Source organism: Melanerpes formicivorus, unplaced genomic scaffold (genome assembly GCF_026170545.1).
Source record: "Melanerpes formicivorus ecotype bairdi unplaced genomic scaffold, bMelFor1.0.p_v2 SCAF_33, whole genome shotgun sequence".
In the NCBI taxonomy this organism is placed as follows: Eukaryota; Metazoa; Chordata; class Aves; order Piciformes; family Picidae; genus Melanerpes; species Melanerpes formicivorus.
In genome coordinates, this window is record NW_027142385.1 from 1,095,726 (window position 1) to 1,113,580 (window position 17,855).

The 17,855-nt window shown below is 53.7% G+C and overlaps 1 protein-coding gene across 1 annotated transcript in view; it reads right to left on the reverse strand.

Moving 5' to 3' along the window:
- ASTN2 (astrotactin 2) overlaps positions 1-17,855 on the reverse strand; it is a 438,091-nt gene that overhangs the window by 150,012 nt on the left and 270,224 nt on the right. The window contains exon 13 of the mRNA XM_068155636.1: positions 15,102-15,290. Coding sequence (XP_068011737.1) covers positions 15,102-15,290 — 189 coding nt within the window. The remainder of the gene's footprint in view (positions 1-15,101; positions 15,291-17,855) is intronic.

Consider the following 17,855-nt stretch of genomic DNA (forward strand, 5'->3'; position numbering starts at 1 on the left):
AGGTCTCCCTGGAGTCTTCTCCAGGCTGAACAGCCCCAGCTCTCAGCCTGTCCCCATAGGGGAGGTGCTCCAGCCCTCTGATCATTCTCTCCTCCCCACTCCCCATCACACAGCCATTCACTGATTCCAGTAAAGCATCTCCTGTGGGTGCAATCCTGAGGTGGGCTGCAGATCTGTCCTCCTTGGCATGCCTGGTGGGAAGGGGCTGGGATGGAGAGCAGAGTCAAAACAAATTTGGAAGGTTGTGGTTCCCACAGCAACGTCTGGCACTGTGCAGCAGGCAGGGAGGGAGAGCTGGATTGATGCCTTAATTACAGAGTCAGGGCTCCAAAAGGAATCCCATGCAGAGCTCTGGTTTTCATCCCCTTACAGAACTTTGCAAATCTATGGATTATTCCCTTTGGGATTGAAATTCCCTGTGCTCAACCTAAGCTTAAAGGTGATTTTCTGCAAGAAGTTTGACAAGTCAAACAGAAGGGTTGAGTGACAGAGGGAAGAGTGCTTGTGGCTGGAGAAAGGGAGAAGAGTGGTGGCCTGCCTCGTGTTTGCCTGTAACTGCCATGAGAGGGATCACAGATACCAAGGTTGGAAGAGACCTCACAGATCATCAAGTCCAACCTGTCACCCAACACCTCATGACTACTAAACCATGGCTTCAAGTGCTATGTCCAATCCCCTCTTGAACACCTCCAGGGATGGTGACTCCACCACCACCCTGGGCAGTCAATTCCAATGGCTAATGACTCTCTCTGTGTAGAACTTCCTCCTCACCTCCAGCCTAAACTTCCCTTGGCACAGCTTGAGACTGTGTCCTCTTGTTCTGGTGCTGGTTACCTGGAAGAAGAGACCAACCCCTTCCTGGCTACAACCTCCCTTCAGGTAGTTGTAGAGAGCAAGAAGGTCTCCCCTGAGCCTCCTCTTCTCCAGGCTAAGCAACCCCAGCTCCCTCAGCCTCTCCTCACAGGGCTGTGCTGGAGGCCTCTCCCCAGCCTCATTGCCCTTCTCTGGACATGTTCAAGTGTCTCAATGTCCTTCTTAAACTGAGGGGCCCAGAACTGGACACAGTGCTCAGGGAGGCCAGAACAGTGAGCTGGCAGAAGCTGCCATCATCACCACTCCAACCCCAGTAAGATCTACCTGCGTCACAACCAGAGCCCAGAATAGGCCAATGGAGGCCCTCTGAAGGAGTAGGCTCCAGGATCTTTGCATTTACTACTGGAGGCTGCCTTGTTTGATAGGCTGCTTGCTTGGACAGGCAGCAAGGAAGCTGATGAAATACAACCCAGCATATGTCTGACCCAACACTTTGCATCTTTGCACATTTGGAGAGCAGGCAAACAGAAAGGGACCTGGGGATGCTGATTGACAGCAGTTGAACATGAGCCAGCAGTGTGCCCAGGTGGCCAAGAAGGCCAATGGCATCCTGGCCTGCATCAGGACTAGTGTGGCCAGCAGGAGCAGGGAAGTCATTCTGCCCTGTGCTCAGCACTGGTTAGGCCACACCTTGAGTCCTGTGTCCAGTTCTAGGCCCTCAGTTTAAGAAGGACATTGAGACTCTTGAACATGTCCAGAGAAGGGTAACAAAGCTGGGGAGAGGTCTGGAGCACAGCCCTATGAGGAGAGGCTGAGGGAGCTGGGGTTGCTTAGCCTGGAGAAGAGGAGGCTCAGGGGAGACCTTCTTGCTCTCTCCAACTCCCTGAAGGGAGGTTGTAGCCAGCTGGGGGTTGGTCTCTTCTCCCAGGCAGCCAGCACCAGAACAAGAGGACACAGTCTCAAGCTGCACCAGGGGAAGTTTAGGCTGGAGGTGAGGAGAAAGTTCTCCCCAGAGAGAGTTGTTAGTCGTTGTAATGTGCTGCCCAGGGAGGTATTGGAGTCCCCATCCCTGGAGGTGTTCAAGAGGGGATTGGACGTGGCACTTGGTGCCTTGGTTTAGTAGTCCTGAGGTGTTGGGTGATAGGCTGGACTTGATGATCTCAAAGGTCTCTTCCAACCTTATTGATTCTGTGAAGCTGGTGGTTTCTCCACACACCAGCAGCTCTTCCAGGGAAACCTCCTGCCCAGCTCCAGCACCCTGCTTAACACAAGCCTTTAAACAAATATTTGCCTTCCCAGTGTAAATGCAGCCCCAGCCCTCTGCTCAGCACACACAGCCATTCTCTTGAACAGTTTGGGATCTCAGTTTGGGATCTGACACAGTTGGGTTCTTTTTTCTCTCCTAAGCTTCATTTTTAACCTCTAAGATGGAGATAAAGCATAAGAGTTTGGAAAAGACTCAGGAGAGGCTTTGGAAAGGAGCCAGGAGCAGTGTTAACAGTGGGCTGCACATCATATCTCTTCGGTTCTTCTCTCCCCCCAGGGTGATTCGGACTGCTCTTGACTACCACCAGGGTATTACAAACTCTAATGAGGTTTGGAAAATAAGAAACCCACTGCAGCGTGGGAGAAACTAATAGAAATTGTTTTGTCTTCTCTCTCTTAGTCATTAGAAGTAGAGGAAAAACAGCCACAGGCAGCGGCAGGGCTGCAATCTCACCACACATTTCATGTGCTGGCACCCCGACACAGTCATTCCAACGCAGCTAACGCTCCTGCTTCCCCCCCTGCCCATGGCCTGCCAGGTGCCAGGGTGGGTTCCAGCTGAGCCAGCATCCCCCTGCCAGGATGGGCTGTTTTGGGCTCCCCACTTCAAGAGGGACAGGGATGTGCTGGAGAGGGTCCAGCAGAGGGCTACCAGGATGATTAGGGGACTGGAGCACTGCCTGGTGAGGAGAGGCTGAGGGACCTGGGGCTGTTCAGTCCGGGAAAGAGAAGTCTGAGAGGGGAATTAATAAATGTTTATAAATATCTGAGGGCTGGGGGTCAGGAGGGAGGGCACAGGCTCTGCTCACTTGCTGCCTGTGATAGGACAAGGAGCAATAGATGTAAGCTGCAGCACAGGAGGTTCCACCTTGACACAAGGAGGAACTTCTTTACTGCAAGGGTCCCAGAGCACTGGAGCAGGCTGCCCAGAGAGGTTGTGGAGTCTCCTTCTCTGGAGACTTTCAAGGCCCATCTGGATGTGTTCCTCTGTGACCTGAGCTAGATTGTATGGTCCTGCTCTGGCAGGGAGGTTGGACTTGATGATCTCTTTGGGTCCCTTTCAACCCCTGACAGCCTGTGATCCTGTGAGTGAACCCAGGGGACAGAAGATGCTTGGCCAGCCCATGTCTCTGCCCAACAGCAAACTTGCCAGCATGAACCATGGCAGCCACTCTGAAGCAAACTGCTGTGCAGAGCTCAGTGTCCCCAGGAGCAAGGGACAGACAGGGAAGGTGCAGGCAGCACCTGGGTAGTGCAGTGCTGGGGACACTTCCATAGTGGCAGCTCTCTGGCACTGCCAGGCAGCCAGAGCATATGGTGAATCAGCTGGGATGTGTGACCACATCTGCAAAGGCCTGTTTCTGTTTCATGGAAGCCCTGCAATGATGTGCATGGTGAGCACAGGCATGGTGACAGCACGCTCACCCCTTGTCACCCTCCCAGGGAGAGATGAGTGCTGCAAGCCAAGCCCTGCTCTGGGGCTCACGAGGTGCCTTGGAGCACCTTCCACTGTGGTCCTCTCCTGCCAGCTCTGCCAGCCCTCACACCCAGGCTATGCAGCTGCCTGGTGACAAGTGACAGTGCCATCACACCTTCCAGATGTGGGTACAGGTGCAGCTGGTGAGTGGCCCTGTCCCCTGGAAAGCCAAGGTGCAGACACACAGGCTGCTCTGGCTGTGCCAGGCTCCTCAGGACTGTGCTAGCAGAGAAATGAACTGGCACAAGTGCCCTGAACTTTCAACTCCAGAAAATTGGTATTGAAGGCAACAGCCCATGGGAGACTCCTTCTAACCCAGCTACAGCCTGGGCAGGGAGAGAACACGACAGCAAGGGGATGGGGAGGAGGATGAGCGATGTTGGGTCAGACTCACCACCCGATCCTGCATTCCTCTTCACAGAGCCACAGCTCCAGCATCCAACCAGGTCACACTGCCCAGGAGCTGGGTGTGGTGCCAGGCTTAGGAAATCCCCTGAATTATCTCATCTGGCATCTCAGGATGCAGCAGGGCTTGGGAAGACTTCCTGCCTACCTTGTCCACCACCAATGTATGGGTCCAGCTCACAGGGCCCAAGCTCAAGCCTAGCACTTGCCTTCAGGCTCACGCAGTCGTGAGTTGTGGTGCCACAAGCAGAAGGGCAAAGCCTTCATCTCTGGAGTGATCACTTGGGAGGGGAAAGAGCAAGACAAGATTTTCTGCTGCAGCAAGGCCAGCATCCAAGCCCTGCTGTCACTGGGAAGCAGGTATGGCTCGACAGCTGGCATAGCTGCAGAGCTCTCAGATATCCCTGTGCTGCTCAGGACTGCATTGCCTGCAGCAAGGATTCACTTTGCTAAGCCAATGTCAAGCTGATTTAGTCCTTGGATGGGGAATCTCCATTGCCCAGTGCTGGCACTAGTGAGGAAGAGCAGGGACAGGCTGGTAAGTGTCAGCCTTGTCCCTGGAGGTGCCGCTGGAGCTGTGCCCGTGGTGCAAGCAGCACAAACCCACAGCCTGTGCTGATGGTGACCACCAAAGGAGTGCCAGTGGCAACCTCTGTCACAGCTTGAGGTCAGCTGATTACATGCTACTGCCTCAAGCCCTCCTGCCTCACTCTCTTCTGTCTTTTCAGCTGAACACAACCTTATTGTCTTGTATCCTGAGTGGGTGCAGAGCTCCCATGCCCCAGGAGCACCTACACTCCACACTGGGTGAGGGGAGGAGGAGAAGCAATTCCTCTCTGCACAGCTGCACACCACTGCAAGGGTACAAAGCCAGTAAGGACCCCTTGGGATGAAAGGTACTCTATAAGTCTGAGCCATTATTGTTACAAACCCAATCTCCACTGCATCTCTTAATAATGCAGATTAACTACTCAATAAGACCAGCTCTAATTAGTATCACTGGGGATGGGAAAGGCCAGGAGGTCAGACAGCCCACCCCAAGGACTGCTCCCTGTAGCACCAGGGAGGAGGGGCCCTGGGAGCTCAGAAAAGTGAAGGCAGTGCCAGGCACCACGAAGGAAGCAGTGGCAAGGGAGGGATGGCAGCTGAATCACCACTCCTCTGCCAAACCCAGGAAGGGAGCAGAGCCCTGCTCTTGCTCTGCAAGTACCTGAGGCTGACCTCAGTCCCTCCTCTCCTGTATAGATCCATGTCCCCTCTCTCAAACCTTCACCCTTCCCCCATGCTCAGAATTCAAGACAAGGGTACCACCATCAGGTTTTCAAAGGCTGGACCCTAAAGATCTCACTGAGCCCCCTGACAGCTGTGTGAGGGGATGTGGGTGTCCCTCAAGGGCTACAGGTGGTGACAGCAGGTCAGGCTCCTTTCAGGAGCAGCCTGTGTCCCAGACCAGCTCCCCAAGGGATGAGCATTCCCTGGACCCTTCACCTCCTATCCCACAAAAAGCTCCCAGCCCCAGGGCCAGGAGACAAGACCTTCCCATAGGCACACACACACATGCCTTGCCCAGCAACATTCCCTGACTGGCATCCAAATGCCCGCTCCCATCCTGCCATCCAAATGCCTGCTCCCATCCTGCCCAGGGACCAGCACTCCTCACTGTCTGACCAATGCTAATGTATGCACCCTCCTGCTGCTCCCAGAAACCCTGCACAGCATGCCCTTGCAGCCCCAGTCCTTCAAAGTCTTCCAGTACTTGAAGGGAGCCTACTGGAAAGCTGGGGAGGGACTTCTGCCAAGGGCTTGGAGCAACAGGACAAGAAGGAATGGCTTTGAGCTGGAAGAGGGCAGATTTAGTCTATAGATTATGAAGAAATTCTTGACAGTGAGGGTGGTGAGACTCTGGAACAGGTTGCCCAGGGAGATTGTGGATGTCCCCTCCCTGGAGGCGTTCAAGGCCAGGCCAGATGAGACCTTGAGCAAGCTGGGCTGGTGGGAGGTGTCCCTGCCCATGGCAGGGGGTTGGAACTGGATGATCTTTAAGATCTCTTCCAGCCCAAACCATTCCATGATTCTGCCCAGCCACCCCAGCTGGCATGGCAGCAGTGGTGGTGGGGAGGGCAGGAGGAGGGCTCCCTGCCTGGCCACAGCACTGCTCAGCCCGGTTAGGCTGCTGGGTGACAGCTCTGCTTGTGCTGTGTGATCAGCTGTGGGAATGCAAATCCCTGCTTCCTCCGCCGCAGCAGCTAACAAGATAATGAATATTTTCATCAGCTGCAGAGAACACAAACATCTGCACAGACACAAACGTGCTGCCAGGGCTGGGGGGAGCAGGGAGCAGGGGTGTGGGGTGGGGAGCAGCTCCTTGGCATCCCTCGCCGTGGGGGCGGCAGCTCTGCCGGCACCTGCTGCTCCTGGAGCAGGGTCTGTGGGTGACTCCCCAGCAGCTCTGGTGGGTGCTGGCACCACCTCCAACAGCAGTGCCTTGCTTCTGGGCTGTGTCTTTGTTTGTGAGAGCAGCTCTGGGGGAGTGTGCATATGGTACCCACACCTCCCTGCACCACGTGCTGGCTCTGCCCCCTCGCTATCCACCTCTGGGTCTCGAGCTCCCCTTTGAAACATCAACTCCAGTCTGCATGGCTGCGAGGCCTGCTTTCAGGGCACAGGGGAAGCTGTTTGGCTTCTCCTTGGTGCCATGCTAAAGGTGGAGACTTTGGTTGCATATTTTACCAACCACTGGTACTTTTGTACCAGTCTTCAAACACGGCCTGGCACCACTGGAGGGGCTGGGGAAAGAGCCCAAGCCCTAAGTCATGGATGTGCAAATAGATTTGGGCTCTGAATGTGGTGCCAACTTCCAGCCTTCCATCCCTCCAACTCCCCAGGACTCAGACACACTGGCAGTGGCAGGGTCTTGAGGGCAATGGCTAAACAGCAGAGACCAACCCCATGCAAGGTTGCCTGCACACACTGGGATGAAATACAGCAGCTCAGGGATGCAAATGGAACAGGCACAGGGCATCAGGAGCAGGACAGGGCTCTGGTGGTTGGACTTGATGATCTTGAAGGTCTTTTCCAACCATAGTGATTCTGTTATTCTGTGATGACCATGCCCACACTTGCCAGGGATCATAGAATCATAGAATTGTTAGGGTTGGAAGGGACCTCAAGGATCAGCCAGTTCCAACCCCCCTGCCATGGGCAGGGACACCTCACACTACAGCAGGTTGCTCACAGCCACATCCAGCCTGGCCTTAAAAACCTCCAGGCATGTGGCTTTCACCACCTACCTGGTGGTGCCAGACACTGTGCCAGTGTCTCACCACTCTCATGGGGAACAACTTCTTCCTAACATCCAATCTGAATCTACCCATTTCTAGTTTTGTTCCATTCACCCCAGTCCTATCCCTCCCTGACACCCTCAAAAGTCCCTCCCCAGCTTTCTTGTAACCCCCTTCAGATACTGGAAGGCCACATGAAGGTCTTCTCAGAGCCTTCTCTTCTCCAGACTGAACAGCCCCAGCTCCCTCAGTCCATCCTCATAGCAGAGCAGCTCCAGCCCTCTGCTCATCCTCGTGGCCCTTCTCTGGACACCTTTCAGCACCTCCAGATCCTTCCTGTGCTAGTGGCTCCAGAACTGGAGGCAATACCGCAGGTGAGGTTCTCACCAAAGCAGAGTAGAGAAGGAGAATCACCTCCCTTGACCTGCTGGCTCTGCTTCTCTTGATGCAGCCCAGAGGCTGGGATGTATTCTCCCACTCCTCAAATCCTGCCCACAGCAGCTGCAGAACAAGCCTGAAAACCTCCAGTACATCAACTACCTGTTGCTAACATCTCAGTGCATTTTCAAACCCATCTCTTCCAGCCAGCCCCCTGTGCTGTCTTTAGGATGTGGCTGGCACTAGACTTGCTTTTGTTTTGCTGGAAGAATGAAAACTCACCAGGAATCCAGTGACAACCATGTGGCTGCAAACTGCTGGAAATCCCAGCTCAAAGCTGCAGAAGCTGTTCTGCTGCTCAGTGGGATGCCAGCTTTGAAATGGAGCCAGGCTGGTGCAAGCAGGATGTAGGAGTAACCTAAGTGACGGGGTGCTGTGCTAATTGCTTAGTCATTCCCACATGGGAGTGATAAAACCTCCATGCTTAGCACAGGCACTGAGGGTGTGCTCAAAACTGCATGGTCTGTGTCTCTGCAGCCTCTTCTGGGCTCTGAAGAGGGCTGGGCAGAATGATAGATTCATAGGATCATTTGGGTTGGAAGAGATCTTTAAGATCATTGAGTCCAACCATTAACCCAGCAAGGCCAGGTCCACTACTACACCATGTCTCTCAACATCACATCTCCATGGTTTTTCAATCCTTCCAGGAATGGGGACTCACCACTGCCCTGGGCAGCCTCTTCCAGGACTTGACGGCCCTCTCAGGGCAAAAATAGCTCCTCATGTCCAACCTAGATCTCCCCTGACACAACTTAGGCTGTTTTCCCTTGTCCTATCACTTGTTCTCTGGGAGAAGAAACCAACCCCCACCTCACTCCAATCTCCTTTCAGGGAGTGGTAGAGATCCAGAAGGTCTCTACCCCCCTGAAGGTTCTCCAGAGTGAACAACTCCAGTTCCTACAGCCACTCCTCACCAGACCTGTTCTCCAGACCCTTCACCCTTCACTGCCCTTCTCTGGACATGACTCAAACTGGACTCAAAAAGCAGCCAGTATTTCCACAGTGCTAGGCTGAGAAGTGGAAAAAAACCAAAAGGGACTGAGGAAAAGTGGCTCAGAGGTGGGCCCTTTGGGGGCTGCAAAGCCATTGTGTGTGACATGGCCACAAACCAGCAGCAGGACATCTCTGCTCTGCAGGCAGCATCCCCAGCTGGGAGCAGGCAGCGGTCCTGCATGGCACATACTGGGAGCAGGGCAGAGAGCACAGCATCCCACGCTCCAACAGCTCCCCACAGAGCTGCTAAAACACTAACAACCCTCTGAGCTGCTGCTGAGGACCAAGGCCTGAGGCATTAGCCTGGCTTGGAGAGACATCAGTGCCTCCAGCTAGTACGTTTGAGGCTTCAGAGTTGTGAGCAGGTAATAGAATTGCAGCAACAAATAATAAAAAGAGGAATGAAATGGGAGGCAGCCACTGGAAAAGAGCTCCATCCGTTATCCTGGCCTGAAGGGGGAGAGGCAAAGGAGGCGCTGGGCAGCGGCTGGCGCCGAGCTCGCTGGCACGGCCAATAACAAACAGCACAATTAGAACTTCTGTGCCCAGGGCTTTCAAAGAGAGAGGGAAAAAATATGGGGGGAAAAATCAATAGTGTTAATTTAACCAGTTCCAGCCAGTACATTTGTGGTGCTGTGGGGGAGGCAGGACCACCTCTCCTGTGAGCTCCAAGCTGGGTGGCACCGGCGATGCCCTCACTCAGCCTCCCGTGACCAGGTCACAGAGCCTCAGCACGGTGGGGGTTGGAAGGGACCTCTGGAGATCAGCTAGTCCAAGCCCCTTGCTAAAGCAGGGTCACCCACAGCAGGTTGCATGCTTGGATGTGATGCTGAGCACCCATGCCAGCAGCACTCATGGCTGGGGGAGCATCAGGTGCAGTTGGCACAAGGCCTCCCCCAGTGCAAAGGGGAGCAATGGGGTGGGGACGGTGCCTGAAGCAGCCCCCCAGCAGGGACGGCACCAAGCTGTCAGCTCACCCTGACAGTTTATTAAGGGCTGAGAAGCAGCAAGAGGAAGGAGTGACAGGTTTAAAATTAACTTGCCAAAGCCCCCATCAATATTATGACAATTCCCTGTGTTGGTTCAGCAACCCAGAGCCTCTGACAGCGTTAACGGAGCTCTGTGCAGCTGAGCTGCCTGCTGGGCTGGCAGTGCTGGGGAGGAACAGGCACCCAGCCCTCCCCAGAGCACCCCAGCCACCTCAGCAGCACCAGCCAGCTCTCAGCACCACCTCCAAAAGCCCCTTGCTCTTCCTCAGGGCTGTAAAGAAGTGGCAGCCCTGTTTTACAGGTGGGGATACAGGGAGCAGCATCCTCCAGGGAGCAGTCTGCAGAGGGAAGGTTCTTCCAGTTCGTGGGAAGGTGCTTGGCATAGCAGCCCAGCATCCTCTAGAGCTGGCCTCACTGGTTATGGAGAGGGGAAAACACTCAGTGTTCTGCAGGGTTTTTGCAGAGAGGAAGTGCTGACAAAAAATCCCTCCCCCTTCCAGTCACCAAGCTATAGTGGCTAGCTATGGAATCACAGAGTCAGTTTGTTTGGAAGAGACCTTCAAGTCCAACCATTAACCCAGCACAGCCAGGTCACCACCACACCACGTCCCTCAGCACCACTTCTACACAGCTGTTCCATCTCTCCAGGGATGGGGACTCCACCACTGCCCTGAGCAGCCTGTTCCAGGGCTTGACAACCCTTTTGGAGAAGAAATTGTTCTTCATGTCCAACCCAAACCTGCCCTGGCACAACTTGAGGCTGTTTCCCCTTGTCCTATCAGTTGTTCCTTGGGAGAAGAGACCAACTCCCACCTGGCTCCAACCTCCTTTCAGGTAGTTGTTGAGGGCAATAAGATCTCCCCTCAGCCTCCTTTCCTCCAGGCTAAACAACTCTAACACTCAGAAACTCCCCAGGCTTGCTGCCTCTGTGCTGGAGGGAATCAAGTGGGAGCTGTGTGGATGAGCAAGGCGCTCCCTGTCTCTCAGGGCTGTGCCAAGAGCTGGGATGAGTGGCAGAGCCAGGGATAGAGATGTGAAGGTACCTTGGTTTGGGCAGACAGCTGCACCCTGGGGGGTGCTCTGCATTGCTCTGCCATCCTGTTTGGCATGCAGTAATAATCCATCAAGTAAAGCTGGCTCCATGGGTAGTAATTTGAGTTTTCTCCATATTAAGGGAATAAAGGCAACAGTCTGAAACTGCAAACAGCTCTTAACCAAAAATCCCTGTTCCCTCATGGCAAAGAGACAGTGCACAACAGATAAGGAATGAACAAACAACCCATTTGGAAAATAATCCCCCAGTGACTTAGGGATGGTGCAGAGTTTGGGCTCTGCCCCACTGTGAAGCAACTGGGGGAAAATCACTCTAACCTAGACTGTAGTGAGCTGGATCCAGCACTGAGCCTCCTGTCTGAACCACGAGGTGTGACTGGAATAGATTAGCTCCAATCCCCTCTAGTGATCAACACCACCCAGCATCTTGCTGAAAAGAGGGGGGTGCCCAGGAGAAGGTGACTCTGAACATGCTTCTGGCTCAGTGGTGGAAGGAGTGAGGGAGTGTTCTGGTCTGTGATGAAAGATCTCTCCTCTGCCCCCCATCAGAGTGCCCAGCCAGGGACCACACAGGGCAAGCAAGACCAAAGGAGCACTGTGATTTAAATCCTTGCAACAAAACAGCAGCAATGGTGCAGTCCTCCAAGCAGGAACTCAGCAATGGACATGATGAGGTTCTCCAAGCAGCAACCTACCAGTGGACATGGTGCAGTCCTCCAAGCACAAACCCTGACTGATGCTGCCTTGTCCAACAGGACAGTCAAGCACCCCAACTACCACACAGAGATAATTAGTGGTTGTTAAGCCACCTCAGACCAGAAGCAAACTGTCCAGAGAGCTCCTAATTCATGATGGCTACAACCTAAGCTGCAGGGATGCTGAGGTACTCACATCCTGCTGGGCTTTGGCTTCTCTGTCACTGATGGATGGGGAAAGGGTCCTTGGCACCAGCATGAAGGGACCTGTGAGCAGGGACAGGCTCTGTGTAACACAACCAGTGCTAGAATGTGTATGGAGCACACATAGCACACACCAGTAGGAACCATTCAGGCAGCTGGCCATTCCTGTTGCAGGTATGGTGGTTGCAGAAGCCAGTACTGGACATCACCATCTCCTCAGTCGTGTCACTCAAGCATTTGGGTGCTGCTTGGATCCATTTCCTTGGATCTCCTTCATCCATCTCCTTGGATGAAGAAAGTTAAAGAGGAAAACCAAACCTGAAGCAGCACTGACTAGAACCACAGGCTGGTGTCAGGTCTGGGATCTCCAAAGCCTGATGTATTGCATGCTCATGCCAAACATCTTTACTCTGCTTTCTAAAGGTCCCTGCTGCACATCCCCATCCTCTTGAGCCAGACAGACAACAAAGCTGCTGGTGCAGCACCAGCTCCATCCCAGTGCCTTGTCCATGTCCATGTCCAGCAGAAGGACAGAGGCTCTAATCAGTGCCACTGGGTGGCAAAGAGACTACCTCAACCTTCATGGGATGGAGACATGGGTGTAACTGCTAGGTGGTGCCCAGGCCAGGGTGTGTGAGGTGGCTTTCCCCAGCACAAAGGCTGCCTGCACACCATGCTGCCATGCCTGGCGGATCGAGAAGATCCTATTTATTAACGGCATTGAAGATGTGGCGCCATGGGAAGCAGACACCATTCAAAGGACTGTCACATCTGCATAGCTAAAGGATCTCAGCAGTCATAAATCCCTCTAAAATACTCAGCCCCTTGTTCTGATAGCAGGTTCTTGCTCCTACTTCGCAGAAACAGGCTTTTAATCCCTGGTATTAGGCAGCTTCCTGCTATGTTTCAAATGCACCAAATTAAGGGCTTCTCTAACAGCTGGTGTCTTAATGCTCAGAGAGGTTCTTGAATATCTATGAAAATCAGAGGCAAATTACATCTTTTAGTTAATAATTTCTTCTCCATTAACCTTCTTCTCTTCCCTTGTTAGGAGATGATGTAATGGTGCTTCTGTGGTGTAACCCTCTGACACACCGGGCAGCCTGGCCGTGGGGAAGGATGCTGCACGCAGGCAAGTGAGCCCTTCTCATCAGCTCCCTGTGCTTCTGGAGCCAACAGCCTGCATTCAAACCAGAAAGGGAGGCTGTGCTGACCTTCCAGGCTGCTGAAAGCATTTCTGGAGCAGGTTATGCTGCCTCCCACCAGGCTCTGAGCTCTGCCGAGGCAGCGCATTGCACGCTGCAGCCTCCAACATGAGGCACTATTTACAGGTAGCTGCTTTCTCCTGTCCCTCACAGACCCAGGAGTAGTCCTGCATCCAGCAGCAGGCATAGAAAACCCAGTTTGTGATGGTGAGGTTGTGCAGAGAACTGGGCTCTCACTGTGCAGAACCATTGTGTAAAGCTTGCCATCCCTGCATACACCCTGGCCATCACCCACCCAGTGATGCAGGAGTGGTGCCAGCCATGGGAAGGAGGACACATCACTAACAGCCCTTTTTTCAACCTGAAAACCTGCCAGCCAGAGCCCCAGGGAGTGCTCTGAGCTCTGGAAGATGCAATCCTAACACACCTGTGATTTACACAGAGAGTAAAAAGGCTGAGGGCAGCCCCAGCAAGCACCACACCAGGTCCAGCCTGGAACTGCCCAAACCTTCCATCCCCAGGATGCCCTCAGGCAACCCAGGCTGCAGATTTAAAATTACATAGAAGGAAGAAATTTGTCACACTGAGTGTGGTGAGACTGGCCCAGGTTGCTCAGAGAGGTGGCAGATGCCCCATCCCTGGAACCATTGCAGGTCAGGTTGGACAGGGCTCTGAGCAACCTGCTGGAGCTGCAGATGGCCCTGCTGACTGCAGGAGGTTGGTCTGGATGACCTTTAAAGCCCCTTCCAACCCAAACCACTCTGTGATTCTGACATGACTCAGAAAAGCCACAAGTCCCAGGACAAATCAGAGCCACAGACATCTTTGCATGGCTTTTGGCTGGAATTTAGCCCTGAGGACAGCAGTGACAAAACAGCCCTGAGACCCCAGCCCTGGCTGAGGCAGGGGAAGGATTGCTTCCACCCCTCCTGTTTTGCAGTGCAAGCAAAGCTGGGGAGCAGGTTTGGTGCTTAGGGAGTGACAGCACAAGCTGGGCCTAGACCTCATTTGGAGGGAGCCCATCCAGGTCTGCTATTGCCAGGAGATGAGCTTGGGAAGGTTTTGAAGCCCCAAACTTGCTCAGCTCACCAACTCATGGAAAATTTCATCTCTGCAGCCCTGGCTCTGCTCTGATAGACCCACTGATGCTTGAGGGAGAGAGAATGCAAAGAGCAGCCCACTAGGAAAATTGCCTTTATGTACAGTCAATCTTCACTTCCAGCACAGGCTGTGGCTCTGCTAGCTCCAAGCAGTCTGCTGGCTGTGGCTTTCCAAGAGCCTTTGTGCTGGTGGAGCTCATAATTCACCTGCCATTGAGACAGCAAAGGGGCAGAGCTCAGTGAGCTCTCACAGCCAGGAAGGCTCTGCACTCAGCTGGGGAACAGCACCCAAAGAGCCACCAGGGCCAGAAGTGATGACCACCCACAACTGCAGCTAAAATCAGAGGCAGCAATGAGGTCTCAGCACCTTAACAGCAAAGAAACCTTCAGTGCACTGGCAGATGCTGGGCAAGGAAGAGTTGTGTCTGGGTGGGAAGTAGTCCTCTCCTGCCCATACTGCTGCTTTGAAACTCATACTCCCCCCTTGGTTTACAGTTGATTCAAATGCAGCTGCATTCACTGGCATGAAGATAAAGAAAGAAAGAAATCAACTCATTTGCCAGCCCTGAAGTCAGCAGCTATCAGCAACATCTGCTCCATGAGCACTGCAAGGTGAACATCTGGGCACTTCAGACCCTGCTTTCCCCACCCACACCTGGCCCTCAGCACTCCTGTGGACCTGGGAAGCAGGTTGCAAGCACCTCCTGCTATCTGCTACCAGCACTCTGGTGGGGAATTTACCTCCAGTCTATGGATGTTACTTCTCATGCTACATCCACAGCTCCTCCCAGCACTGGAACTGGGGGCACTGAACAAAACCAGCTCACACAGGCTGAAAACACACCCCAGGAAATGCTCTTCCATGCCACATGCAATCAAATGGCAGAACTTGCTGTTGCAGGGTATGGTGGAGGTGAAAGAAATCAGTGTTCAGAAAGAGATGAGGCAACACCACTGAGAACAGCCAATGGGAAGTGATCAAACACTCATAGGACAAGAGACACTCTGGCCCAGGAGGGTCCTATGCTGCCTGCAGGGAGGATGAGCAGGTCAGAAGGCTACAGATGCTTGTCACCCTCTTGCTCTCTCTCCCTAGTGAACATGTTGGCTCTATTCCAATGGACTTTGGTCCCATCTCACCACCCCAGCGTTCCCAAGACTAGGAGCAGAACCAGGCCATACCTGAAAGTCATCTGGAACACCTGCCCTTGGTTGACATGCTGGCTCCTGTTGTTATAGCCATGCAGCATCTCCCCAAAGAGAGTGTCGTTGAACTTGGCGTCCGACTTCAGGCACTTGGGGCCCTCGCAGATGTCAGAGAGCATCAGGCAGGACTTCCCATCTGGGGCCAGTTTGTACTCCTCCACACACCTGCAGAGCACCACGAGCTGTATCAGTCAGGCCAGGCACAGAGCATGCCAGCCCATGAGCCCTGCCGTGAAATGAGCCTCTGCCAAGGCCAACCAAGCATCCACAGTACCTTCAGCACCTTCAGTGGCTGCCTGGGAAGGGACAGAGGTGGTACAGAGCTTGCAGAGTGCACATCCTTTGCAGTGGCTTGAGGGGGCAACCAGCAAATGAGATGGTCACTCAACACCCACCCTTCCTGCAGCAGGACAACCCTGTCTGCCTGTGGCCATGCTCTCCTGCCTGGCTCCTGCCTGGTGCCGGGGAGTGGAGCTGAGCCCTCTGGGCAGCTGCTGCTCAAACACCACCAACAGTGCCTGCCTGCCTGGTGCCCTTTAACACTGCTGTGGTGCAAGTACAAATGTTTCCCAGGCAAGAGTGAAGTGAAACGGAGCTCCAGCCCCCTTTTCCACCAAGCAGTGCTCTCCTGCAAGGAAGCAGCTCCAGTGTGGCTGTTCCTTTGCTTGTGCTCCCACATTCAAGCTTGTGGGTACGATGCTCACTGTCATCTTCATCAGACACTATGGAAAACTGAGGCAGGCAGCAGGGATGTGATTTAATGACAGACACTGGAGACAGCAGTTGGATATGGAATCACAGAGTCATAGAATTATTTAGGTTGGAAGAGACTCTTCAGACTGAGTCCAGCCATTAATCTAACATTACCAGGTCCACCACTAAACCATGTCCCTAAGCGCCACACCTACAGGTCTTTTAGGTGCTCATCCTGCTCATCATTCATAGTATCATAGTATCAGTCAGGGCTGGAAGGGACCACAAGGATCATCTAGCTCCAACCCATGCAGCCCATGGCAGGGACACCCCACACTAGATCAGCCTGGCCAGAGCCTCATCCAGCCTGGCCTTAAACACCTCCAGGGACAGGGCCCCAACCACCTCCCCGGACAACCCATTCCAGGGCTTCACCACTCTCAAGGTGAAGAACTTCCTCCTCACTTCCAGCCTGAATCTCCCCACCTCCAGCTTCATTCCATTCCCCCTAGTTCTATCACTCCCTGAGATCCTGAGAAGTCCCTCCCCAGCCTTCTTGTAGGCCCCCTTCAGATACTTCTCTTCTCCTTCCCCCAGCCTTTTCCTCAGCATTGCAGCATTCATCTGGCAAGGAAACCTCCATTCCCTGCCTGTCCCTTCCTCCTTGTGGCCACAGTGCTCTGCTGACATCAACCCACCTCCCCCCCAGGCTTGCTCCCCTCTGCTATTCCTCTACCACATTTCCCTGTCGCAAGTGGAACTCCCACCCGTCCGTTGTGCTCCTCCTTGCTTCTCCTTGCTTCTCCTTGCCTGCTCCCCAAGTGCAGCTCTGCCTTGAGAAGGGATTATGGAAAAAGAAAAAAAAGTGAAAGAGTCTCTGTCCTTGGGGATGGGAGACTGAAATGCAGATCTGCTGTGTGGGTGTGGATAGAGGCCACAAAACATCTCAAGATTTTCTAGCCCCTTCCCCGAAAGGTTGCTTGCGCCTGTGTGGATTTCCACTGGCACGGCACAGGCAGTGTGCTCCTGGCTCCGTGACTCAACTGCTCTGTGCTGCTAAACAACAATCAAAGGAGAAGTTGAGGGTGGGGAGAGAACCAAAAAAACAACACAGCAAAAAGGGAAAAGGAAGAAGCTGACACAAGCAGAGCTCTCTGGGCTGCTCTTCTCTGGGGAGCAGCAGGAGGCCTGAGCTGCATGAGGCCATGGGTGCTCCTCAGAGTTACTGACAAGACTTTGCTGCCCTTCTCACTTGTGGCCATTTCCTTCCTAACAGAGCTCCTTTTCCCCTCCTTCACCCCAATCATAGAATCATAGAATCAATAAGGTTGGAAAAGACCTCAAGGATCATCAAGTCCAACCTGTCACCCAACACCTCATGACTACTAAATCATGGCACCAAGTGCCACTCCTTCCCAAGTGCCACTCCATCCCACTCCTTCCCAACTGCCAATCCTTCCCACTGCAACACTCCTTATGACCCAGCCATGGGATGCAATCTGCAGGGCCCTGGGGCCAGGCATGGGACAGGGCAGGCGAAGGCTGACTGCAGATGTGCAGCATAAAGCCAGATAATCACCGAGCTCCTTTCAAACACGCTGCAGCCAGGGAGATTTTCCCAAGAGAAGACACTAAACTGTGTAGGATTATAGGCTCCTGGCCAAAATCAGGGATGAAACTCTATTTTAAGAGAGGCACAGGGGAGGCAAAAAGCAATAAAGTAGTATTTTTTAAACAAATCCCCCACCTTCCCCCTCCAACACGCAGTGCACAATTTTTGGGTCTCTCCAGGGTGAGTCACAGATCAGACTGTACCGGCACACAGCGGGGGAGAGGAGGAGGAAGGTGCATCTGCTCACACTGCTCCTTGCACTCCCCTATGCTCTTGCCCACAGGCAAACCAGGTGCCTCTGCCCCTGCTGGAAACCAGCTTCAGAAACAGCCTTTTCTCAGGCACGCTGGCTTGGGGGTGGGCACGGGAAGGAAAAGCGCACAGGTTATTTATCTGCTAGTGGGAGATGCAGAAGGGCTGGGGGG